The sequence below is a fragment of the Macaca nemestrina genome, chromosome 12, assembly GCF_043159975.1.
Source record: "Macaca nemestrina isolate mMacNem1 chromosome 12, mMacNem.hap1, whole genome shotgun sequence".
Taxonomy (NCBI): Eukaryota; Metazoa; Chordata; class Mammalia; order Primates; family Cercopithecidae; genus Macaca; species Macaca nemestrina.
Window position 1 is genome coordinate 133,794,316 of NC_092136.1, and position 26,508 is coordinate 133,820,823.

The following is a 26,508-nucleotide window of genomic DNA, read 5'->3' on the forward strand; positions in this document are numbered from 1 at the left end:
GGAAAGGCTCAGGCACCAGTGACGGTGTGGCCCTCACTGTCCTAGCTTACCGCCGGGTGGTAAAGGTAAGAAATCCCAACGCCTGGGCTGAGACCCTGCCCAGTTCTGCCGTTACAAACCCTATGCCCTTGAGCAAACTGCTTAGCTTCTGGTGCCTCAATTTCAGCGACTGTAAAATGGAGCTAATAATAGCATCGAACTTATCAAGTTATTACGTGGATTAATGAGTCGACACATGCCAAGGGCTGAGAGCACTGCCAGGCAGTTTCCTCTCTTGTGGAAGGGCAGTGGCCAACTCTGCTTCCTTCTGGCTTCAGGCAATCAGTGGGGACAGAACGAGCCAGTCACACCAAAGGGGAGGACCCTGGGCATCAGCTCTTCTGCTGCCTCTTTCTGGCCACCACTGTCATCAGCAGCATGCAGGGCGTGTGGGATGCTAGCGTGGAGACCATATGAACGGACCCAGGTCTTCAGGAGTTCTCACGGGCAAATGGTACAAGGCACACAGCAATTTCTGAGGGCCGGGGGAGGTGACCAGCAGAGATGCCGTCACTCAAAGGGGACTGCTTAGAGGAGTTTGGGGTCATACTGTGAGAAGAGCAAGGTGGAAGAAAGCGGGATGGGTGTCTAGGGTTCTGACCTGGATAGAAGGTTTAATTTATCCTATGAGCAGTAAAGTATTGGAAACTGCGGCTTTGGGAGGAGGTTTAGAACCAGTTGGTCCAGCTCTCTGTCACCTCAATCATCCCAAGCCCACAGAGGACCTGTGCCCTGGGAAAGTCCCCATACATGAGGGCACAGCTACTGCCTGTGCTCCTGGGCTCTGCCCTTGCCGTTGGCTTCAGGGTGTCTGCAATTTTGGGTCCTAACGGCCTCCTGGTGACCCTAACTTCACTCAGCGGCAGCTTTCATTCGCTCACTCTTGGCATGCTCTGGAGACAGAGTGCCAAGTCCCCAGCCTCACGCACACCATCAGTGCTTAGCAAACAGCCTGACGTCTCCAGTGCTGGAGCTCTGCCAAGAAAGCAATCGACACGATATCATGTCGCTTTATATATAGTAGCTTTAACCCCTCTGGAGTGATGTATTTGCAAGATAACAATGATTCTAAACTGACAAGCACTGAGAAGAGGCGCTAGAGTCAGGAGGAGAGGATGATGTTAGGAAGAGAGGCGCTAAGTGGCAGCCATGGGCAGTCGGCTGCCGCAATCTTGAGCTTGGCCCTTCCTCATGGAAGCTTCAGGAACAGCTAGGGGTGTGCAGGAGCTGGTATCTGACTGTGTGGAGCAGCACGACTTCAGGCTGTGATTTTTGGACACTGCCTGCATCTTGGGGTTACAGGCACTCACCACCTCTCTCTGCATGGACTTGGGTGTCCTGTTTATCACACTGCCAGGTAAATGTCATGCACACTGCAAACGGAGAGCAGCTGCCTGGCCCCACGTGTTGAGTCTGTGCATGTAAGTGGGGGAGCGGGCAGAAGAGAGCATGAGACAAAGTGCTGAGGAGCTGGGGCAGCCAGCTGTGGGGTGATGGCAGGTTTGGGTGTGGAGAGCTGTGTGAGAGGCAGAGGCAACCCAGGAGCCAGAGCCAGGGGAAGGGGGTTCTCCCCCGAGTTCTTCCACTAGTTCTTCATGGACTTTTCCTCTCTCCAGCCGTGTTTCCACCAGGTAGCACTAGACCAGGGTTTCTTGTGCAGGAAAAGGAGAGAAGCAAACACTATACTCCCTGTGAAAGGGTTTAAAACACACTGCAGGCCAGAAATCCTATCCCCCCGACCATCCACTGCAGAACGGTCGCTTTCCTTGCATGTCATGAAATGGCATGTGAAGCTGTGTACGCGTCTTTCTGTGTGTGTGTATTAATGATGTGTGTGTTTTAAGTTGTTCTGTATTTTAAGATGCGTTGACATCTTGGGGGCCTTGCAGATCTGGGAGGGACTGACCCTCCCAGGACTAGCTAATTCCTAGTGACAGTGTACACCTGCCTGCAAACACACTTTTCACATGCAAACTACCTGATCTAGAGCTCACACCCACCACCGTTATGGAGCTCTCCCACCCAAGCCAATCTTCCCCTGCCTAAACCACCCCAGGGTGATACCAGACAATTAGAAACCACGCCCGTATCCTAAACCCACTGACATTCTTCAGACTATGCAATTCTGAGCCAGCTCAGCTGCTGACCGTGCTTGGCCCTTCCCTTCCTATGAAAGCCACTTCCCTTCCTACCAAAACTGCACTAAAGCCTCCCACTCCCTTCACTTCCCACCTCGGACCCCAGCACTTCCCACCTCAGACCCCAGCACTTCCCACCTCGGACCCCAGCACTTCCCACCTCGGACCCCAGCACTTCCCACCTCGGACCCCAGCACTTCCCACCTCGGACGCCAGCACTTCCCACCTCGGACCCCAGCACTTCCCACCTCGGACCCCAGCACTTCCCACCTCGGACCCCAGCACTTCCCACCTCGGACGCCAGCACTTCCCACCTCGGACCCCAGCACTTCCCACCTCGGACCCCAGCACTTCCCACCTCGGACCCCAGTACTTCCCACCTCGGACCCCAGCACTTCCCACCTCGGACCCCAGCACTTCCCACCTCGGACCCCAGTACTTCCCACCTCGGACGCCAGCACTTCCCACCTCAGATCCCAGCACTTCCCACCTCGGACGCCAGCACTTCCCACCTCGGACCCCAGCACTTCCCACCTCGGACGCCAGCACTTCCCACCTCGGACGCCAGCACTTCCCCAGGGGCACGGTGTGCCCCCTCCCCTTGGGTCCTGAGTGACAAGCTCTTCTTTCAAGGTGGTTGTCTTGGTGTCAGCCAACCTACCATCCCGGACCTCTCTAAACTGTGTGGGCAGCTTCCATTAGCTTCCCATTCCCAAAGGGGTGCAAGTCTCATGAAGGGGCCTAGATGGTCCGGTGGTTCCTCCTAGCTGCTTAGTGAGTACAAAGAACCCTTGCATGTCAGCTGTGGTCACTGTCACTACCAAGGCCCAGCTGGGCAGGTAGGGCATGCGTGCGTCCTCACCCTTATGCACCGCAAGCAGGGGTGCGAGGGTGCTCTGGTGCCAGACCGTGATGAGCAGAGTCCAGGGCAGCACGATGAGGACGATCGCTAGGATGTCCCGTCTCTTCGGCATCTCCAAGGCTGGCTGCACCCACGGCTCCTCATTACCTGAGTGGCGGTAAGTTCAGGAGAGGGGTGGCCACGGGCGGCGGCAGCACAGGGGAGAAAAGAACAGGCATGGGCCGGGCCGGCCAGGCATGGAGAGGGCAGAGCAGCTGAATGTTGGCTAGCAGGTCTTACCAGCACTCACAACCCACCCATTGCGGAAGCAGGTTTGGAGAGTCCGGCCCGACTGGAGTCTGAGAAGGGGTCGCTGTCCGGGGGCAGGGGTCAGGAACCCTGGGGGGTGGACACCTGCAAGAGAGAGCAGAAGCAGATAGCCAGAGACCCAGGCACAGGAATGGATGCCAGCAAGGCCGGGCCCTGCTCTGGGACACACAGTGTCTGGGGTTCCACAATGGAGCCTCAGCCGTCCATCCCCTGAGGACCTCTTCTTCTGCCTGTTTGAGTGGAACGGGCTCTGTGCTTCCCACAAGCACAGGGCCGTGGTGCTGCTCCACTGATGAAAGTCAGGAGAGGGCAGGGGGCAGAAGCACAGACTGCAGAGACACCAGGTTTAAATCCCAGCTGTGCCACCCACAGGCTGTATGACCTTTGCAAGTCATTTCCGTTTTCCATGCCACAATTTTCCCATCTGTAAAATGGGGCACTGTGGTTCCCTGCCTCATAAGGTCATTCTCAGAATTAAACGGTACCTCCCATGCAGCCCTAAAATGCCAGCTACTTATCAAAGCCTGGATAAAGGGGTGACAGGTTTTCTCTCTCTTTTTTACCATATATGTACCATAAATTATTACATTAAAATAATTTCAACATTTTAGATTTGGGGGTACACGTGCACGTTCGTTACGGGGCATATTGCATGTGATGCTGAGATTTGGAGTATGATGAATCCCATTTCCCAGGTGCGAGCATAGTATCCAATAGGTCATTTTCAGCCCTTCCTTTTACAATCCCCAGTGTCTATTCTTCTCATGTTTACAGTCATGAGTACCCAATGTCTAGCTCTCACTTATAAGTGAGAACACACCGGATTTGGTTTTCCGTTCCTGCGTTAATTTGCTTAGGATAATGGCCTCCAGCTGCATTCATGCTGCTGCAAAGGCCATGATTTCGTCCTTTTGTATGACTGTGTAGTATTCCTTGCTGTATATGCACCGTGTTTTCTTTATCCAGTCCACACTGATGGGCACCTGGATTGATTCCATGCCTTTGCTATTGGGAATGGTGCTGCGATGAACACACACGGGCAGGTTTTCTCTCTTTTTGTGAAACACTTTATTTTCCTTTGGATATAGACCCAGGAATGGGACTGCTGGCTAGAATGGTAGCTCTGTTTTAAGTTCTTTGAGAGATCTCCAAATTGCTTTCCATAGTGGCTGAACTAATTTACATTCCCACCAACAGAGGATATGTATTCCCTTTTCTCTGCAGCCTCACCAGCATCTAATATTTTCTGGCTTTTTAATAATAGCCATTCTGACTGGTGTGAGATAGTCTTTTACTGTGGTTTCAATTTGCATTTTGGTGACAGTCTTTTGAGGACAAAGAGGAGATGCTTCTGGGATGGGCCCTGGGGGAAGTGGGAGAGTGCCTTCCTCCGTGCAGGACACAGCACCAGGGGCTGGGCTGGGCAGCAGCAAGGAGTAGAGGGGTCCCCGCAGGGGCTGCCACATTGAGGGGAGACAGTCCTCCAAAATGACAGCAGCAGGGGACCCAAGTGAGGAGAATGAGCCACTGGGACTCCCCAGTCCTGCAGAGGGTCCACTGGTAGCGTCCCTGGGAACTGTTCTCTCACATGGCAAGGACACTGGGTGAAGAGACCTCCTGACCACCTTGGAAACTGTCACATCCTCTTCTCCCTTTTCACTTCTGTGCTGAGCACCATGCATGATGCAGCAGGGACCCGTGGGGGTGACGGGGAGGGCAGGCAGCCTCGGGCAGCCCAGCCAGCCTCGCTGTGCTCACCTGTCCCAGTGCCCAGTGTTGGGTAGGGACAGTGCCTCACCTGGGGACCGTGCAGCCTGCTCCTGCCCCAGCTCACGTGTGCTCACCATTTCAGGCAGAGTCGAGCACTGTGACCGAGGAGGGTTTTTAGCCCCTGAGTTTCCAAAATAGTGTGTTTTCCCCTCCTCGCCGGGTCCTCTCTCCAAATAGTTCTGACGCCTTGTGGAAGACCAGGATCTGTCTTCCATTAAGGAGCACTGCGGTTTCCTGGGACGGCCGGCATCCCCTGCCCACACCCTGCCATCAGAGGCCCACTCTACCCAGAGAGTCTCCCCCACCCATTCCCTGGGGAGTGGAAGATCCACTGGGGTTCAGTGTCACAGGCACGTAGGAGATAGTGAACATTCTAGGCTGTGTGTGTCTGTGCCCCCCACAAACTCCTCTTTGCTGGCCCAGTGAGGGACAGAGCCTAGAACTCCACACGGGATGCCTGCTGGGCCTTGTGTTCTGAGATGCAAGTGATCTCATGCCACATTCCCCAGATTTAGCCTGTCCCTCCGCACCCAGGCCACTGCTGGAGTTGCATGGGGCTGTGTGTCAAGACACGTTTTGGCAGGTGTGATCTTAGGCCACAGCTGATGAAGGACGGGGAGGCTGGGCCTGGCTGGGGCTTCAAAAATGTCCAGGAAGATTTCTTCTGTGTTCTCGGAGACTCTCGAAGGAGCTTTCTCAAGTGCTCCTGGTTTTGGTGAAGGTTCTAACACCAGGATGGAGAAAGCCAAGGAGAGAAGACGAGTGCTATGCCAGCTCAGTCCCTGTGGCCACTCCCTTCCCTTTGGGGCAGCCTCTCAGCCCCCACCGACTCTGGCACCTGCTCGGCCTCCCTTGTGCCTGCTTGCACTGTTGTTTATACAAACTTTCCTATAGCGTGAGGGGTGTCTGAAGATGAGGCTCAGCTCTTCACATGCACCTGCTCCTGCAACGTCAGAGCAGCCCTGCGCAGTCAGCATGGCTGTGGTCCCTGTGGGTTCATCGAGGCCAGAGAAGGGGAGTAACTTGCCTGAGGTTAACCATGAGGAAATGGTGGAGTTGGAATCGAATCCAGGCCATCTGGCTCCATGCTGTCATCGGGGGCATAGGACGAGAGGTCCCAGACCCCCAAGCCTCTCGAACCTGGGCCAGGGGCAGAGTGGGCAAGGGCCACACACAGACCAAACGCTTCCTCTGGCCTGGACCACAGCCACCCTCCTCTGCGATGGCTGCCCCCCTGCGGGGCCCTAGAACCTGCCTGGAGGCGCAGCAGGAAGGAGGGGCGGGAAGGAAGAGGGGAGAACGGGGCCTGTGGGCAAGGTGCTGTGGGACGCTTTCTGCTCCCATCCAGGCTTTTTGGTCAAAACATCTATGAGAGAAAAGGGAGGGGGAGAGAGGGAGAAAAGCTCTAAAAATAAACTCAGCAATAAACCCAGTTGTGCATTAATTACTCTGGAAGCCATTATGGCTTGAAAACCCCATAACTTTAATGGAGGCTATTATAAGCATAGTAGCGAAATCGTGGAGCTAATTACCAGGCGGTTATCAAGCAGAACAGAGAGAGCCCCCAGCCTGGAGAACGCCAGCTGGCCGGCAGGGGGCGGGTCGTGGGACGTGATGCCTGGGCTGGGCAGGGGGCCTGGGGCCAGGCAACGGGGTGGGCTGCACCTGCCCCCAGCTCTGGGCCTCAGTCTGAGGCTGGGCTGCAAGGTTGGCCGGCACTGATCCCCTCTTGCGGGCTGCTGCTTCTGCCTGGGGCTTGGAGGAGGGTGGAGTTTGCCTGTGGTCGCAGGCTGTCTCCAACAAGGACCCCAGATGGCTTCCAGATACTTGGGTCGGGCAGAAGAATCAGCACAAAGGTACGGGAGTGGCTTGGCCACACCCAGGGGAGCCCAGGAGATGGGGGCAAGCGTGGGGAGGCACGATGCGGTGTGGGCAGTGTGTGTGAGTGGAGGGCCCAGGCCTGCCGCGGTCACAACTCCCATCCTGACACCTGCACCATGTCTGTGACCAACCTCATGTCTCAGGTGTCTCGGCAGGTAAAGACGCAAAAGGCTGTGCCCTGCCCTCCCCGGGTGTCCTCAGAGCCTCAGGTGGAAGCGAGCACTGCCCTGTGGGAGAGTGGAGGGCGGTTCCCGGGTGGGGCAGCACATGGGAGTGGGCGGGTGGCCTGGATGTGTCTGGCAGGTGCTCCACCGGGACCTGGGTCATGCTGATTGCCCTCCTTGACCTCGTCTTTACAGTAGGGAGGCTGAGCTGGACGTTTCAACGATCCTGCCATTTTAGCAACTGGAGGTTACCATAGGGCTCTGCGAGGAAGACGGGATGTCCTACGTGAGGAAAGTGTAGCTCAGTGGGCGCCCAGGGCCAGAGGCAAGGCAAGAGGGCCGACAAAACAGCCTCCTGTGGAACTGAGTCCTGACTTAAGGGCCAATATGCCTGTGGAGATCGGCCACGCTGGAAACGCCTCGTACAGTGCCATGATCACAGCTCACTGCAGCCTTGAGTTCCAGAGCTCACGTGATCCTCCTGCCTCAGCCTCCCAAGTAGCTGGGACCACAGGTACATGCCACCGTGTCCAGCTAATTTAAAATTCTTCTTTGTAGAGACAGGGGGTCACTAAGTTGTCCAGCTGGTCTCAACCGACTGGGCTCAAAAGATCCACCTGCTTTGGCTTCCTAAAGTGCTGGGATTACAGGTACGAGCCATGGCACCTCCACAGAGGAATCTGTCTATGGGTTTTAGCGGGTTGTGGGCTGTGAATAAGGACTAAGGGGTGTCTGGGACTCAGACGGGAAGGCTCTGATTGGCCCAGGCTGGGGCAGAACGTGTGAGGCTGTGGAGCATGTGCAAGGCTGGTTCAAGGCTGGGCGATTCTAAATGCATGGAAAGGTTTTCTTCTGAGCCTGCAGGCGTTCACACGAAGGTCTCAGCAACGCCTCAGTCCCTGAGGCGAGGAGCTTATTTAATTTCACTCAACAAATATTAATTGAGCATCTGTAGCAGGCAAAGCACTGGGTTGGATTCTGTGGGCAATCCAGCAGCAAGGGTGGGGAAGCTCTGCTCAGTCCGGAGGGGACGAGATGACACAGCTCACTCCAGCGCAGGCGACGTGGGAACGCAAAGTGTCCCCGAAGGCCTGGATGCGTGTGCGTGGCGTGTTACAAACAAGCTCAGGCACTGTCCAAGGTACTCATCTCCGGAGGACGATAAAAGCCTTTTTACCCGGTAAGATTGGGAACGGTCGTTAAATGGTTAATCAAAAAACGTCCATTAAGGCGAAGAGTCTTTCCAAACGATACATACACGCCGCACATTTCAATTTAAGTAACTTGCAGAGCCAGTTGTCCGACAATGATGTTTCCCCAGGACCGCACAGTGCATGCTAATTTTCCCCAAATCCAAACTACCCATCCTTGCAGGCTCTCAGCACTTCCGCTCTGCCAACCCAGGGTCAGGCAGGTCTGTGCCGTCTGACATCGGCCACGCCGCAGCTCCTGCTGCCACCTCCAGCTGTGATTTCTTTAAAGTGATTCGAGAGCTGAAGGGCACTTGGTGAGCAGTCTGAGTGTAGTACCCTTCAGAATATGACTTTCCCTAATTTGGAGAACTTCTTTCTGGACTCACCTTATGAAATTTTCATAGAAACAACACATTTACTTCAGCATGCTATTTCAACAGTTTACATGACATCCTGTGATGACAGTAACAGGCGAGACGGGGAGCGCTGGGAACAGGCTGGGAACCAGCGTCACCGACTCTTGAGGGCGTGGGCTCAGGGGTGGCAGCAGAGGGAGCCCCGGGCATCACAGAGGCACCAGTCAACGTGTGTGTGGACCGGATGCAGAACAACGTGTGTGCGGACCGGATGCAGAACAACGTGTGTGCGGACCGGATGCAGAACGCCGACCTGCTGGCTAAGACAGCTGCTGTTCATACCATCTCCTGGCAGCCAGGAACCTGCGTGCCCCCAGAGAGAGGGAGGCAAGGCTTTGTCCCACAGACCTGCAGGTGCCCCTAATGGGATCAGCGGATTCCTATCGATTCCGCAGGCGCTGCTCAGGAAATGCCTGATGCCACAGCTAATCAGCTCCCAGCCCAGTCAATCCATACTTCATTAAGCCCTGGCCCTCCGGCCCCCAGCGCCACCGCCTCCGGGCCCACCACAGCCCCGCTGGGCGGCAGGACACAGGCACTGACCTCACACCACACAGGAGCCACTTTCCCAGGCCCCTGCTCCTCTTTCTCCTCCTTTGCCCTGGTCACCGACTGCAGAGGGTTGGGGAGGGGTCCCATAGCCGGTTCTACTCTGAATCTCACATTGAACCAGTAAGACTCCCTTTTTCATAAAGCCCAGTCCCTTGATGTTCAGAGTAGCCATGGCATGAGGCAGACACACAGATCTCATCCCCATTTTGCATGTGAGGACACCAAAGCTCAGAGAGCCTGTGTGATCGGCCCAAGGTCACAGCGTCAGGTGCCGGCAGAGCTGCTCAAACTCCGGCCTTGGCCTGTGTCCAGTGCCATCCGTGCCCACACCACCTCCCCCTGTAGACCCTCCCCTGGCCCACCCTCGTGCCCACCCACTGGGCAACCCTGCTCCAGGGCCAGAGCCCCCTGACCTCTCACCCCCTGCACGGCCTACCTCAGTGGTCAGGCTGAGTGCCCCCAGGCAGGCACTGCTGGGCTGTCCCCACCCTGCTTTCACCTGCTCACGGAGGAAGAGCGGCAGGCTGGGGCCCTGGGATGTCTGCACTCTGCTTCCCAGCCTGGGTCACTGCGGGCTCACACTGGGGACAGCTGAGGGGAGGGCAGCGTGAATCCCAGATCTCAAACCATCCTGTTCCCTTCTAACCGGGAAAACCAAGCCAAGGACTTGGGCAGAAGGAAGTATTAGCTTTGTTCTGTTTTGGTGCAGAGAATACTTTCACGCTTTGGTTTTCTTCCAGCATCAGAAATGTAATTTGCTGACTTTTTAAAGGTAGTTCCTTTGTTTTTCTTTTTTTTCCAGAAATAGTCTTTGGATTCAATTTCGATTATGATTCAGTAAAGAATGAAAACTGGTGATTGGCTTAGTGTAGAACTCTGCAAGTGAAAGTCCACTCTGGTTAACTGCAGGAATCTGGACCGAATACACTGTTGGCCCCAGCTGGTGTCACTGAAGTTCCCTGAATCATGTGGCTAGTGGTCTGCAGGCAGCAGTTCATCCACTCACCCGAGCCTCCATGCAGGAGGCCCTGAAGCAAGAACTGGGGCTTCATGGTGTGGCGACGTCACACACTGCTGCTCTCTGCTGGGGCACGCCTGGGGGCAGGTGGGGGAGCAGGGATGAGCACACAGATGCTCTGCAGGGGGACGGACAGCCAGAGAGGGAGCGGCAGCTGGAGAGAAGCTGAAGGACACAAACCTGACAAAGGATTGTGGGACACTGGACAATGGAGCCAGGCCTGTGGAAGACCCCAGAGAGGAGCCATCCCACAGCAGGTCATGGTGGGGCTGGGGGTGGGGGTGCTTCTGCTCGGCCGAGTGGAGGAAGGCGTCCGGCAGGAATGTGCTAACCCTGACAGGACGATGGTACACAGAGCACCACTTGGCCGCTTGGCCCCTGCCTGCATGATAGGGATTACTGAGGGTCATGCTATCTTTGGGATTTGTGGCACTGGCAAGTAGTCCTTGTAAAGAACCCTGGAGCCCAGCCTGGGACTGGGGGAGAAGTCTGGTATTGAAAGGTGCTTGTCCCCCAACCTCCTTTGCCCTCCTTCCCTGCTACCTTTCCATTCTTGCCCTAGACCCATTCTAAAACCCAGGCCCACTTTTGGAAGGAAATGTCCCCACTCTCAAAACAAGTATATTCATTTTCTATTGCTGTCTAACCAATTTCTACACACATGGCAGAGGACGGCCCCCACCGGCTCTCTTCAGTTCCTATGGGTCAGGAGTCCAGGGTCCCAGAAGGCTGCGAAGTACTGGCAGGGCTGTGTTCTCATCTGGAGGGCCGACTGAGGAAGAATCTGCTTGCAAGCTCACTCGGGTGGTGGTGGGACTGCGGGCCATGGCTTCTTGCTGGCTGTTAGCTGGGACTGCCCTCAGCTCCTGGAGGCTCCTCGCAGATCCTTGCCACATGGGTTTCTCCAACATGGCCACTGACTTGGTCAAGCCAGCAAGGAGGGGATCTAGAGCTAATCTGCTAGCCGATGGAATCTTACAGAATGTAATCCTGGGAGGGACGGCCCACTGCTTCTGCACAGTGTGCTGGCTCGGGGCTGGCCACCGACGCCACCCACACCGAAGGTGAGGACTGCACCAAGGCATGAGCACGGGGTGGGTGGGGCTTCCGAGGACACCTGAGAGTCTGTCCCCCACACCAAGGCAGATGGGCCATGTCTGGCTTCAGCTCCTCAGATCCTGCCTAGTCCCATAGCTACTGAGGGTGATGGCAGAACCCAGCCACAGCCACAGCCTTCTGCCGCCTCCTTCTCACCACCTCTTTGCTCTCCTTTGTCCCGGAAGAGCCATGCGTGGAGGGGCTGTGCAACGTGGAAAGGGTCTGAACCCTGCGGCCAGACGACCCCGTGCACCCTACCAGCCTCTTTCCTCCTCTGCTATGGGATCCTGGTGAGGCAACCTCTCTGGGCCTTCATTTTCCCATCTGTAAAATGGGAATAAAAATACTGCTTCTACCACTAGGCTGTCAGGATAATTAGGAAAAAAAAAAAAAAAAATCAGGGCAAACCGTCTGCCACGTAGTTGGGCCAATGAAGAGCAGCTGCTGTCACTGTTGACCTTGCAGCCTGGAAGGGGCAGGGAACGGGTCTGCTCGGCCTGGCTTCCCGCCGCCTCCTTCCAGCTGAACTCCAGGCTGCTTGCTGGAGGGCAGATGGAAGCCATGGACCTGAAAGCCCCACGTCACCTCCAAAGAAGAGGCAGTGAAGAAGAGAGGGTCTGGGATCGTCAGAGGAGAAACACCAGCATGAGGCCCCTGACAATGTCCTTTGATTTCCCTTGGCCTCAGCTTCCCCATCTCTGGCATGGAGCTGCTACACCCCTTGTGTTGTCTGCTGTGTCCCATTGTGACCCAACACACAACCTCAGATCCAGCCGCCATCTTTCCTCCGGAGGCAGCTCTCATCCAAGCCCCCTTCTTTCTGTCATGGTCCTGGCATGGAAACCTCAGGGCTGCCGTTGACTCCACCTTCTCCCTGAGTCAGCTCCTCCCACTGCTGCCGTCCCAGGGCTGCATCCCCTCATCCTGGGCCAGGTCAAGCTTTTACCCGCAATGGCCCTTGTGGTGATCTCTCTGACTCCTTACTTTCCTCCTCAATTCAGAGTCCACACACTGTCAGACCCTCCAGTCCCAACCTTCAGCCTGCTCAGATCCTTCTGTGCCACTCCTGACTGCAACGTGCCTGGCCTGGCGTTCAGGGATGCCTGCCCTGGGCCCACCCCCACTCCCACCACATCCCTCCTGTTCCCTGGCCACCTCTGCCTCCCCAGCTTCCACCTCTGGAAATTCCAACATGGCACCCTCTTCCTCGTCCTGTGGTGAGAGGTACCACGGCCCATGCCCATGCCCCATTCCCACCCAGAGCCGCAGGGGGCCAGAGTCAGGGGTGCCCCATTCCCACCCAGAGCCGCAGGGACCAGAGTCAGGGAGAAGGTTCTCAAGCTGAGTCAAGATGCCGGAGCGCAAACCAGGCATCCATCTCCTTTCCTTCCAGCTGTCAACCGCTCCCTTGCCTGGGCCTCCACGCCCCGCCTGCTCCTCCCTGCGGCCTCCACGCCCCGCCTGCTCCTCCCTGTGGCCTCCACGCCCTGCCTGCTCCTCTCTGCCAGGCCTTGGCCGGGGTCCAGTGCCTGTGGGTGTACCTGGGCCCGAGTGGCATTTAGGGGGCCCCACAGTAAGGGACAGCAAGCACGGGCTTGGTCCCGGTGTCCCCCCTCCTTGCCCAGCACTCTCTCGAGGCTGATGACGTGGGGAGATGCCAGTCTGGCCACAGCAACTCAGGTGCCTGCTCCCTGTCCTCCGCGATGCGTGGCTCGGAATTCGACTCGAGAAAACCGCTGGGGTTGAGTATCCTGTTGACAGCTCATTGCGGCCGTGCTGGCCACCACAGAACTGCCCGCCTGAGTGACTTCACAGGGCAGCTGGCCCGCTGCCTGACCCCCATGTGCATGCGTGTGAGCCTGTGTGCTCACGGTTGGCACCGCGTGAGTGAGCACACGTGTGTTCACAGGCACGTGTCTGTACCCTCTTAGCTGGGTTTCGGGGTTGCTCTGTGCCCTGCCGACAAATCCACAATCAGGTCCCCGTTCAAATAAAAGAGCTCATGGGCCTGCCCTTGGCACCCAACGGCTTCAGATGCTGGAACATAGACGGGGAGACGCCAAGAGGCCAATCCACTTTCTCTGCAGCACTGGGGTTTGCGGGGGCTGCTTCTCCTAAAAACTACTAAACACGACAGCTCACGCTCAGCAGTGATCTACGGCTTCCAAAATGACGGTGCGCTGGTTGTCTCACTCAGTGGTTAAACCCTTGTAATCCCAAAGCTTTGCTCATGTTTTACAGATGAAGACACTGAGACATGAGGGGGTTGAGTGACTGTCTCAAGTATCCCAGGTCCAGATAGAACGCAGCCACCCCCTTGCACTCCTCTGGGCAGCAGTGGCCAGGCAGGGTCCTTGCCGTGCCTCTGTCCCACCTCTCCTGGCCCCGCGTCCACTGCTGGCTCCCTCCCGGGCCCTCTTCTACCGCTGGCCAGCTGGCCCCCTGCCTCTGGGGACACACAGGTTTCTTCCCAGCTGTGCCCCAGGCAGGCCTCTGTGCTGTAGCTGCACACCCGGCTGGCGGCCGAGACTTCCCTGCCCTTGTTCATCAGAGCTAGTGTGACCTTATACTTCCTTCTCCAAACCAGGATGCTTTTGAAAATGCGATGAGCTGATACAATAATGGATCAACAGCAGGTCTGCTCTGGGTGCAGTGGGTGGTGGGTTCTCTAACCAGGGCCCACTGCCACCCGCGTGCAGGCACCGGCTGTGGGAGCCAGTGCCATGTGCAGACTGGATGGCTTCTCTGTTTTGCTCCCTCCCTTGGGAGGCCTCACTGCAGCCTTCATGAGCTGATGACCCCAGAACGGCTCCTCTCGCCTGCATGACGGGGGCAAATGGTTCTCACTTGCTCCTGTTCAGAGGCTTCCCCACATCCCTGCCCACCTCCGGCCTCACCTCACCCGTTGGAGGCAGGCGGGGTAGAACCAGCAGTGCACAACATTCCAGCTCTATGAAGAGACCACGCCAGGATTTGGGTCCTGCCCTTGGACCTGGTTCCAGCAAAATGCTCTTAACACACCAACGAACCTGCTCCAGGTCTGAGACTCCCCAGCCAGCCAGCAACGTATGCACCATAGGAGAGGCCTGTGGTTTGCTCAGGACCCCCACGGGTGGAGTGCTGCCTCCAATGGGTGCACACCCACCACAGGGCGCCTGCTCAGCGGGGGGCCAGGCCCGTAGGGCCCCGGAGGGTGAGGCACGTTCTGCTACCCAATGAACGGCAGGGCCCAGGGGCAAACCGTCGAAGCTGCTACTGCTAACAGCACTGACCTCCCCTTTTGCCAGGTTGCCCAGCAGTGGCAGAGGGCAGTCCAGAACCCAGAGAGGCTGCGACGCCCCAGAATCCCGGACCCTGGAAGCTACTAGAATCCCGGACCCTGGAAGCTAGGAGGGGTGTGGCCCTCGCCGCATCTGACCCTCTCTACAGCCGAGGTTGCGCTGGTCGGGATGCTGGGTGGTGGCTGCAGCGAGGGTCTCCCATGATGGGGCTGGATGAGTGCGCCCGTCCACAGCACGGAGCCTGGCACAGGTCATGGTGACTGACTTGGTACCTGCTGGAGCCCAGCACGGCCTGGACATAAGCAAGCCAGGTGACCAGGTGGGTCTAGCCCTGGAACTGAGTGTCCAGGCTTGAGTTAGCTGAAACAGCCCTGCAGAGCCTCTCAGGCTGTGAGCAAGGTGGGGACGTCCCAGAGGAAGGATGTGAGCAGCCCGCCGCCCCCACAGTACTGCCCTTCCTGTTGTCATGCTGCCCTAGGCTGCATAGTTTCCCTTGGTGCTATTGTCTCTGTGGTCCTGGGTGAGGTGCTGGCAGGGGGAGACTCTTCTGGGCTCTGTGCCTTTGGCATTCCCTCTCCTCCTCTGCAGCCTTCCCCGGCCCTGCCCCTGCCCTGGTCTGCTCACTCAAGGTGGCCGCACTGTGGGACTTCCCGCCCCGGGCCCTGCCTTTGGCTCGCCGGTTTTCACATCTGTCCCCTAGCCCCGGGCCAGAAGCTCCTCTGGGGCACCTGGCCTTACTCACCTCCGCATTCCCACACCAGGGCCCAGAGCCCAACCCAAAGCAGGTGCTGCACCAACATCCCTGTGACTCAGTTTCCTCATCTTTAACTCTCACAGGGCTACTTTCAGATCAAAGGAGGGAATCAGTGGAAAACATCTAGCACCAGGCCTGGCACACAGTTGGCACTATGAATGTTAGATCATATAAAACATGGTGGTTCATATAACCGCCACCACCACCTTGTTTTAAGATTCAGCGGATGGCTAGCCATGAGCAGGAGAATGAAACTGGACCCCTGCCTCTCGCCATATATGAAAATTAACTCCAGATGGACCAAAGATTTAAATGTTGGAAGACTTCAAACTATCTAAGAATCCCAAAGAAACCCTAAGGAACACCATTTTGGACATTTTGGGAAAATTCTTACGGCTAAGTTCTCAAAAGCAACTGCAATACAAACAAAAATTGACAAGTGGGACCTAATTAAACTAAAGAGCTTCTGCACCACAAAAGAAACTCTCAACAGAGTCAACAGACAACCCACAGATTCGCATCCAACAAAGGTCTACTATCCACAACCTATAAGGAATTTAGAGAATTTAAATGCAAAAAACAAATACCCACATTAAAAAGTGGGCAAAACACATGAACAAGCACTTCTCAAAAGAAGACGTACAAGTGGCCAACAAATATAAAAAAATGCTCAACATCACTGATCATGAGAGAGATGCAAATCAAAATCACAATGAGACACCTTATAAGGGAACACTTCTACATTGTTGGTGGGAATGTAAATTAGTTCAGCCACTGTGGAACACAGTTTGGAGATTTCTCAAAGAACTTAAAACATTTGACCCAGCAATCCCATTATTGAGTGTCTTCCCAAAGGAATATAAGTCGTTTTACCACGAAGACACATACACTCATATGTTTACTGCAGCACTATTCGTCATAGGGAACTGATGGAACCAACCTTGGTGCCCAGCAGCAGTAGACTGGATGAAGAAGATGTGGTGCACACACGCCATGGAATACTACGTAGTCATAAAGAAGAAATAAATAATGGTTTTTTTGCAGCGACAGGGTTGCAGCTGGGGGCAATTATCCTAAGTGAAGTAACACAGGAACAGAAAACCAAATACTGCTCACTTATAAATGGGAGCTAAGCATTGGGTACTCTTGGACATAGAGATGGGAACAACAGACACCGTGGAGTCCTGGAGGGAGGAAGAAGGGAGAGGGGCAAGGGCTGAAAAGCTACCTATTGGTTACTGTGCTCAGTACCTGGGTAAGAGGATCAGTCATGCCCCAAATCTCAGCATCACACCATATACCCGGGGAACAGACCTGCACATGTACCACTGAATCTAAAATAAATGCTGAAATTATAAAAAATAAAAAAACCCAAATGCCCACACTAAAAAGTGGGCAAAACACTGAATCCAAGTGCCTGGGAGAGGAAAGGCAGAGGAAGGAGGCACCTTGGCTCCTTCCTACGGCTCAGTGGTGACCGGCCTTCGGGCAGCCTCTCCAGCACATTCCTCTTTCCCCAGCACGAGGCGGCGCTGCGGCTTGGACTCAGTGGAAACTGGGCACACCAGCACGCAGCTGTGACAACAGAGTGTGGCCTGGGGAGGGCAGCCTGGCCACTGTGGGGAGGCGGTGCCCCTGGAACCTGGCGCCGTGGCCCCGGCTCCCTCTGTTCCTGCTGGGAGCACGCGCCCCCGCACAGGTGGGCCAGGCGACAAGGCACTTTCTCATGCATTTTCCTGCTGTAGTCTCGGTGCAGCCACCTGAGATGAGGTGGGCACCCATCCCGTCACCCTGCGTTTTCAGGTGGGGAGACTGAGGTTTGGAACTGACACACTGAGCTAGTGCAAGTAGCGGGGACGCCCCAGTGCATGGCTGCTGCTTCCCTCCTGCCACCCTGCCCAGTCTGGTCCTGTGTCTCTGCTCAGCTTCCCAGAAAGGCACTCAGGAAGGACCAGTGATTTCAGAGACTCCCCATCCCTCTTCTCTTCTCCTGCCTCCAGAGCTGTCCTGTCAGAGAACGGACTTGTCAGTGGGGGTCTAGGGCCAGCGAGCCCGGGGCACTGTCACTCCCTGCCCCTTCTCCCCAGGATGCAGGCTCAGGCCCCTGGGGCACTTTACTTTCACCACCTCCCACTTCCAGGGCTCCCCCACCTCCCTCTGTTACACCTGCCCTGCCCCTAAGGTCCCTCCCTCCTCTGGGGTGTCAGCTAACCCCACTGCCTGGAGAAGAAACAATTAACATAAAATGTTGAACTGGGCCGGGCGCAGTGACTCATGCCTGTAATCCCAGCACTTTGGGAGGCCAAGGTGGGTGGATCACTTGAGGTCAGGAGTTCGAGACCAACCTGGCCAACACAGTGAAACCCCGTCTCTACGAAAAATACAAAAATTAGCCGGGCGTGCTGGCGGGAGCCTGTAATCCCAGCCACTGGGGAGGCTGAGGCAGGAGAATAACTTGAGCCCGGGAAGTGGAGTTTGCAGTGAGCTGAGATTGCATCACTGCACTCCAGCCTGGGCAACAGAGTGAGACTCTGTTTCAAAAAAAAAAAAAAAAAGTCGAAGGGGCTTGGGTAGGGGACTTGCCCCGAGCACACGTGTGAACCAGCGTGGGCAGCGAGTGCCTCCCACAGCAGTGGGGGTGTGGTGTGATGAGTGCAGCGGTCCTCGGTGCCCCCGACAGCAGCGTGTGCTGATACTACCTCTGGGTTTCCCACATGCCTATCACACAGTGAGCAGCAGGGTGGCTATGGATCCACGGTCCACCACAACATGCAGCCCGAACACCGCCCAGGCACAGGCTCAAGACAGTCCTCCACATGCCTGGGGGAGGGGATCTCCAGGCTCTGCTGGGCTCCTGTCCCCAGGTAGACTCTAGGAGTACCCGGCCGATTTCCTTCTCGGGGTCCCGGGAAGGCAGCAGGGATGACAGCAGGAGGCAGGCATTCCTTCACGCCGGCACGTTTGCCTGGGACACGCTTCCCTCCCTCACAGTCCCTCCACTTGCTGAGCTGTTTGGCCCCCAGGACCAGGACAGGTGCACTCAGCCCTGGGGCTTCACACTCGGGGCTGGACACTGCAGGGTGCCTGGGCAGCCCTGGATGCAGGAAGGGAGCCCCAGAGGCCAGACCAGATGCCAGCTAGAATGGGGTGCTTTCCTTCTTGATGTTCGCATGACACTGGGACATAGCTTCCCTCTGGGCAGAAGTATTTGCTGGGTGGCCCCTCTGCTCAGACATCTCCTGAGTGGGAAGGGCAAGTGGGGAGAATTCCCATTTATTGAGCTTTTGCTCCATAGCTTGGCATCAAATAACCTGTCGACCAGATGACTGGATAAAGAAAATAAAGAAAATGAGGAATACGTGTGCAATGGAATGTTATTCAGCCTTAAAAAGTAAGAACATTTTAACACATGCCCTGACATGGATGAACCTTGAGGACACTACGCTGAGTGAAATAAGCCAGTCACAAAGGCACAAATATCATAGGATTCGATTTCTATGAGGTATCTGGAGTAGTAAAATTCATGGAGACAGAAACTAGGATGGTGGCTTCTGGGACCTGGGACGCTGGGGAGAATGGGAGTCATTTAACGCTCGCGTACATAGTTTCTAATGGCCAAGATGAGAAAGTCTGGAGCTCTGTTTCACAACAACGTAAATACACTCAGCACTAGTGAACTGTGCACTGAAAATGGTTAAGATGGTAAGTTTTACGTTGTGTGTTTTTTTAAATCACAATGAAAACGAGCCTGTCGTTCATCCAGAACATCTGTTTAGACAGAGTCAAGGACGGCACACCCCTCGGGGCCTACACCCTGGGCTTCAGTGAGCATTCACGGCTGGGTTGGGTGTCTGTGATTTCAAGCAAGCACCTTCCTGGGAATTATGGGGCGACAGGCACCAGGCATGCCAGCGAGAGGCCCCCCTCCAAGGCTCCAGGTACGACACCGGGAGGAGTGTGCAAACCCCACTGACAGCCTGCAACTGCCTCGCTGTCCTCAGGCCTGGGGAGCCGCAGAGACACAGCGCTGGAGCACTTGTTCTGAGAGAGAGATTTATGTGTGGGAGAAGAAGTCAGTATCGACAAGGGATGAGTTAGGAGAGTAATACTTCAGCTTCCGTTCAGAAACTCTCTGACCGTGAGGCCAGTAGCTCGCCTGGAGGCTGTACTTCAGCCCAGGCAGGCTGGCAGAGCGGGGCCTGTGTCGGTCAGTTGCAGCGTGGGTGCAACTGACCAGTCCCTTGGCCTCCCTGGGCTCAGTGTCCTCCCCATGCCACAAGCGGCCGACTCTCCCACTCTGAGGTCTGTGGAGGAGGGAAGAGGAGGGAAGAAGGGCTGGGGCAGGCAAGCAGGGTAGGGGGGTGTTGATATTGTTGATCTGCACCTACAGCCTGTCAGCAACCACGGAGGTGGCATTTGCCACAGCCCTGCTCAGTGGGACCCAGCACTGCACTTCTTGGGGGTCAGGACTTATCTTCAAGGGTGTGAGAGCAGTGGTGATGTCCTTAGGCTTCGGAAGACTCCCCCAAGGGGACTCCCCATCTGCTATGGGGACCCAGAGGGCTTCGGGCCCGGGCTAGGTAGGCACCAGGCAGCCCCAAACCCAGGTCTGAAGCTACGGAGGGTCCGCTGATGGTCACCCGCCTGGTGAGATCCTTTGGTCAGGGAGCGTGGACACACTCTGACAGGCTGGCAACTCATGGGTTTCATGAAAGTTTGTATTTTTAATTTGCTGTCTGTGGCCTTAAGGAGCTGACCTTCCCCAGGGCTGTCAGGGATAGCTGAGGTTGGTTTTCCTGGGCCCAGCCGTCTGAGGGAGCAGAGAGGAGGTGAGGGGCCCTGGGAGTCTCAGCGTTGTGCCCCGACCCCAGGGGAGGCAGCCCCCAGCCCCCACACATCTGTCTGCCAACGACCTGCCTGGGAGGGCACTGGAGCCCGCAGCCTCTGTCTTGTGTGAAATTGCTCTGTGGTCCTGACAGGAGCAGGGCTGCTCTGGGTGTCTGCCCCTCATCTGTGAAAAGAAGGGAGTAGCCCAGGGTTGCAGAATCCTGCTTCTGGGAGAAGGCTGGCAGCCAGGTAGCCGGGGGTGCCAGCTCCTGCCCCTCTGGCCAGCCCTCACCTTCCACCCCGGTGGCTTGGCGGGCAGGCTCCTCCCTCCGGCCTCCGGCTTGGGTCGCTCTGTGGAAGTGATTCTTCCAGGTGAGGAAACGCTCGTGCAGCCCTGCCCCTCCTGCCTTAGATGAGGAAACTGAGGCCCACCAGTGTCTGTGGCACAGTGAGCTGCAGACACAGCTGGGACCAGCACCTGGGGGGCTCCTGGCAGCACAGTCGGCTGGCCTCTAAGACCTGCAGGCTCTGCTCCCGCTGCTTCCCTCCACTGAGCCCACAACGGCCTCTGGGCTCTCTTGCCCTCCAGACGAGGGAAGGGTGAGCCCAGGCAGGGGCCCCTCGAATCCCTTCTTCCATCCCTGCTCGGCATGGTGCTGGCTGGTGGCAGCTAACCATGCCTCCTTTGCTGCTCTTATTTTGAAAGTATGGGGGCTTAGCAGATGCTTTTTAGTGACAAAACAGAATTTCAGTTGCGCTCACCTCCAAAAGGCATCAGCCGCTCTATCCGGCTGCGTCTGCGTAACGTGAGGATGCTTTTCTCATCTCATTCTAGCTCCCAGGGGTGTGTGGTCAGGAATAACCCCATCCTAGGGGACGAGGTGGAGGCTCAGGAAGGTCAGAGAGGTCGCAAGGCCTCGTGCTGATCGGGTGGGGTGGGGGGGCGGCCTGGCAGAGTGGGCTTCTCAATAAGCGTTTAAGCGAATTGTTAAATAAATGAATAATAAAAATGGCTTTCTATTTTCAAATAAAAAATAAAAAAGCTCTTGCTGTTACGTGCTCTGATTAGCATGATTAACTGTAATGACTCATTTCCTCCTCAGAAACATCCTATTATTACCCTCATTTTAAAATTGAGAAGTCTGAGGCACAGAGAGGTTAAGCAATGTCCTGAGGCCACACAGCTACTAAGCGGCAGAACCAGGATCTGAATCCAGCCAGTAGGGCCTTGTACTTAGCCACCTGGCGGAACACCTGTGCGGGTTCAGGTCCACAACACTCTGCCCACTAGAACTTTCCGTGCTGCCAGGGACGTTCTGTATCTGTGCCGCCCAAGATGGCAGCCTCTGGCCACATGTGGCTGTTGTGCACTTGGAATGTGGCTGGTGGGACTGAGGAGCTGCTCAGGGTGAGGAGGGATGCGGGAAGCAGCCCCCCATGCCCAGTATTGGGCTCTAACAGTTTCTGAACAAGAGCCAACTGAGTAGCCCAGAGTTCAAACAGAGACTCATGGCTTCAGAGGCCAGATTGCTCACCTGCCTTAGAAAGAGGAAGCAAGATGGGCAGAGGGGAAGGAGAGGACTCCGGCCCACACAGCCAGCCAGACAGGACGGGCAGAGCCAGGCCTCCAACTGCAGTGCCACTGGCACTCCCCACACCACGCCTTCACATCTCCACTCCCCCGTCCCACTCGGTCTTCTTCCTGTGAGCAGAGAGCTGGCTCACATTTCCCACGTATGAGAAGAGAGAGCTCCTGCCATGGCTCTGAAGACTGAGCCGTGGAATCCACAGCCCCCGGGCGAGGTTAGTCCTCAAATCCAGTCAACTCTTGATCCAGACTCACACTCTCCACTTTTGGGCTTATCAGTGGCAAAGCCTTAATCCCTGCCAGGCACTTGGCGCGGAGGCTGCCTCCTGCCCTGCTGTCAGCTGGTGTGTGCGCAGGGAACGCAGGCTCATTTTAATATTGGCTGGAGCTAAACCTCATTAGAAAAGTAAATTTGCTGTAGCTGCAAAAAAAAAAAAAAAAAAAAAAAAAGGAACCCACGTAACCCTTCCAAAGCTAAACAGAAAACACCAGATTTGATGTTTTACGTTCCCAGCACCTGGTGCAGAGCCTCCCACACAGTAGGTGCTTGGTCACTGTTGGTGCAAGTGAACTGAATTTTTGGGGATCTCTGACCACCCTATCACCTTTCAGCATGGATAAGAAGGGCTCACAGATCTGAAATTTCTGTGTCAAGAGTTTTTTTTTTTTTTTTTTTTTTTTTTTTTTTTTTTAGACCATTTGCTGATAAATTGGAAGGATTATATTTAACAGTAATTAGACAAGCAAATATTATTTTGTGTTTGGCGAGGACGAACTCTGAGCCAAGGCATGCTCTGGGTTCTTTGGGTCGGGATAAAGAAGGGTAGGTCCAGCCCAGAGTGTGGAGGTGTGACGACTCAAGTGGGTGAGGAGGGAGGTGGGACAGCCTGCACCAATTCCAGCGGGATTGGCTCCAGGACTGGCCTGACACTGCTACTCCAAATTCTAGAGCCATCCTCATCCTGGAAGAAAGGGGGTGAGAGTGTATAAAACACATAGATTAAATTAAAATTCATCTAGTATTTCTTCTGAAAACTGGTGAGATGACAGTTTCCCGATTTATAGATTGTCAGGAAGCCGGGGCTTAGAGAGCTCTGTTTTTTTCAAAGTCTACTCGGCTAGCCACAGATGGAGCTGAGACTGGACCTCAGACAGCCTGGCCAAGGGCCTGTCCCCACTGCACTTCTTCCATGTCCCCTGGCTAGTCTTCAGTAGGGTCCACAAAGGTCTTTTTGCCTGGAGGCATGGGGAGTGGGGGTGCATGACTTCTCTTCTCCTGAGTGCCAGGTTTCCCCAGACCCCACATCCTTCCCCACTGCCCTGCATTCCAGGACCAGGAGGGCTGGGGCAGGGGCCAGAAGATGGAGAGGAACCCTCAGCACTGGGAGATAATCAGGGGCAAAGGGTGTCCCTGAAAATCCCTGCAAGCTCTTGATGTGCTTGACCTCAGAGCCTGTCCTCCCTCTGCCTTTGGGCTTCTGTCTGAAAGACCCTTAACATTCATCAGAGCCACAGGAAAGCACCTTCCTCAGTAGAATGTCCAACTGCTCCAGTGAGGGGCCTCCTGCAGGGGTGGACAATTGCTGAGGTCGATGTCGGGGAACATGGAGAGGCCCCCAGCCCACCCCAACTCACCACTCAGCCCACCCTGACTTCTGCCTGTGTGCCTCCCTCTGCCATCTGCCTGTGTGCCTCTGTGCCTTTGTCTCTTGTCTCGCTGCCTCTTTCTCTGCCTGTGTCAGGCTCTCTCAGAATCCTTCTCCTCCTGAGCCCCTTCCTCTCCTCCTCTCCATTCTCATCAGAGAGGAGCCCTCATCCCTCTCTTTCAGACACAATGGAGCACCATGCTCCCATCCATTAGCCTTTCAGTCAGCACATCCTCTTCCCCATTTCACACTCCCAGCTCCCGGCCTGCCTCATCACCCTACGCTACACAACTAGGAAAAGTACATCTTACTGGGTCTCAGGGGTAAGGACCCCCGAGAAACCACTAACAGAACCTTCAGGTCTCTCCGGAAGCCTAAGCCGGGGAACTGGGCTTGCCCCAGGGCATCCTCCTGTGAAGCTCCTTGGTCTCTGCCACGGGCTCCAATCCTGTTGCTGGAGCTGATCTCCTCAGTGATTTACCTGCCCCCTGCTTCTGGTGGAACAGTGAGTACCTGCCCAACCAGAAACCTACACACACATACTCAACGCCGCGTCTGCAAGCCTTCAGCTCGCCTGGACCTGGAGCGATCCCCAAGCACCCGGGGGTCAGGCACAGAAACGGGAACAGCAAGCTCCCGGCTCCAGTGCGGACTGGGGCACAGATGCATTAACTCTCCCAGTCCCACTAACCTTAGCAAGTATTTCTGCTTCCATCAAAAGGGGAAGAGGGAAAGTGTCTCTAAGCTCTGGAGCCTTTGGCAGTGCTGGGCGTGGACTGGGCAGAATGAGAAGATCTGTTTAAAGACCCTGGGAAAGGGCCTTCACCCCACGGCAAGAAAGGGAAGGCCTGGTGTTTGGTCCAGTAAGGCCATTAATGGTCACTAACTGAGCAGGCTCTAGGAGGAAATGTCTCAATCTCGGTAGTGGCTACCAGCAGAGGTAGGGAGACATAATCACAGAAGACAAATGTTAGAAAACCCTAGAACAACAGTCCCGTACAGCCACATGCCCCATGGCCCTAGTAACCTAGGGAGTGGTGTGCCTCCCATTTCCACACAAACACATCCCGCCATCGCACAGTGCTAGGCCCTAGGATGTCCATACCCCAACATTTTCAACAGTGCATACTACACAGCCCGAGCTGTAGGCCTCATTGGGAACCCCGCTCACTGGTGCCCATGCACTGGGCTAGCAACTGTCAGTAAAGGTCCCCTTCCTGTACGCTAGAAATCTCCGGAGTCCTTCAGCTCCAGCTTCTGCAAGAATCCATGCAGCTAGGCCTGGCTGGGGGAGAAAGGGGACAGGGAGGTTGGCCAAGGCTCCCATGTGTGTGCATGTGGGGGTGGTTCTTGACCTTAGCTGCTTGGTACGGGGCTGTCACCTCCTTTCCCTGGCACTGTCGGACCCGGTGGCTTCCTTCTCTATTTCCTGCCTCAACTGAGCCTCCTTTTTCTGGAAGTTGTGTGCTCTGACTTTGGAGGGATTGGGACCTCAGACCTGAGCCCAGGCGCAGATGGGAGGGTGGTGAATTGGTCGCGCCTCCTTCCTCCTTGCTACACCGAAGGTCCCAAGGGCCCTTTGCCACCCTTGCCACCCCTGGGTCCCTCAGCATGCCCCGCAGAGCTCGGGCCCCCTCAAGAGAGTTAACTCGGCAGTGCCCAGGAGCCAGAGAGCGATCCAGAGAGGGCTGCTGGGCATCAGGGGTGGGGAGGTGGGGGACGACTGACCCCTGACTCCTCATCCGGCCACCAGAAACCACCTGCTGAGGGGGCCGGGGCTGACGGCTGAGAGCCCGGGCCAATTGTTAGAAGCTGCTGAGAACCAGCTCTTCCCCTAATTCCGGCCGACGAGGGCAGGCGGTGCCGGGTTTTGTTTCGCAGCCCCTCGGCAGCAGCGCCTCCCGGCCGAGCTCGGTTCTCGGCCCCCTCTCCAGCTGCCCCCGGCGCGCGCAGCGCACACACACCCCAGCGCGCGCCCGGGAGGACATGGCGTGGGCGCCGATGGGGACGCAGAACGGGGCTCTGTGCGCGGCGGGGCGCCCGCGGGGGCGCGGGGAGCACTGACCTGCGGCGACGAATCCGGAGCGTCCCTGGTGCGGTCCATCGCGGGCGACGGCCCTACGCCCCGGCCCCGGCGCCCCGAGGCTGCTGCCCTGGGCCGCGCGCGGTTCCCTCCCCGGGGACTCTCGGGCTCCGGGCCCGCGGGGGCCACTTCATAGCCGCGGGGTCCGCGCACCCGCCCGCCCTCCCGCAGCCCCGCCCGGCCCCGCCGCCCCGGCCCGGCTCGTTCTGGGCTCCGCGAGGCGGCGGCCGAAGGCTGGGAGCGCGCGGGAGGGAGGGCGCGGGAGGGAGCGGGGGGCGGGAGCGGGGGGCGGGGGGCGGGAGCGGGAGGGGAGGGGGAGCGGGGAGGGCGCCGCGGGGAGCAGGCGCGGGGGGCGAGCGGGGCGCGGGGCCGGAGCCGAGCAGACCGGGCCGGCGCACAGTCCCTCGGTGGTGGCGGATGCGCCGGTGCCTCCGCGGCTCTGCCGGCGCCTCCCGCCCCGCCCCCACCCGCTCTCCGCCCCCGCCCCGCCCCCGCCCCGAGCCCGCGCCAGCGCCGGCGGGACCCGAGCTGCTAATGGTCGGTACCAACCTCGCCAGCCGAGGCGGGGGCGCGGGGAGGGAGGCCGGCGAGGGACCCCCCAGGGGATTGGTATCACCTCCCCAGCGCCCCCTCCCGCCCCCGGCACCGTCCCCCGGGAGGCGGCTCCGGCTGCAGGCGCCGAGCAGGGGTGGCGGGCAGGGGCCGAGCGCACCCCCAGATCTCGGCTCTCGAGAGTTAAAGCTCGGCCCCCGCTGCACCCCCATTCCTCCCCGCCTCCATCCTGGCTGCTCCTGGCGCCCAGCTTGGCAGCCTCTCTCAAAGGGCGATTGTTTCCGGCCGGGCTGCTGCAGGAGGGTGGGGGGACCGCTCTCCGGGACCGAGAGGCCGA

The 26,508-nt window shown here is 56.9% G+C and overlaps 1 protein-coding gene across 2 annotated transcripts in view; it reads right to left on the reverse strand.

The window, feature by feature from the left end:
- The window catches only part of LOC105476144 (beta-1,3-glucuronyltransferase 1), a 32,358-nt gene extending 6,584 nt beyond the window's left edge, over positions 1–25,774 (reverse strand). The window contains exons 1-3 of one of the 2 annotated variants that reach the window (XM_011731792.3): positions 25,602–25,774; positions 3,336–3,432; positions 3,040–3,186 (exon numbers count right to left, since the gene is read on the reverse strand). In XM_011731792.3, coding sequence (XP_011730094.1) covers positions 3,040–3,186; positions 3,336–3,339 — 151 coding nt within the window. In that variant the 5' untranslated portion in view covers positions 3,340–3,432; positions 25,602–25,774. Of the gene's footprint in view, positions 1–3,039; positions 3,187–3,318; positions 3,433–25,601 lie in introns of both variants that reach the window. The other variant, XM_011731793.3, reaches the window with a different exon arrangement.
- Positions 25,775–26,508: the final 734 nt, after the last annotated feature.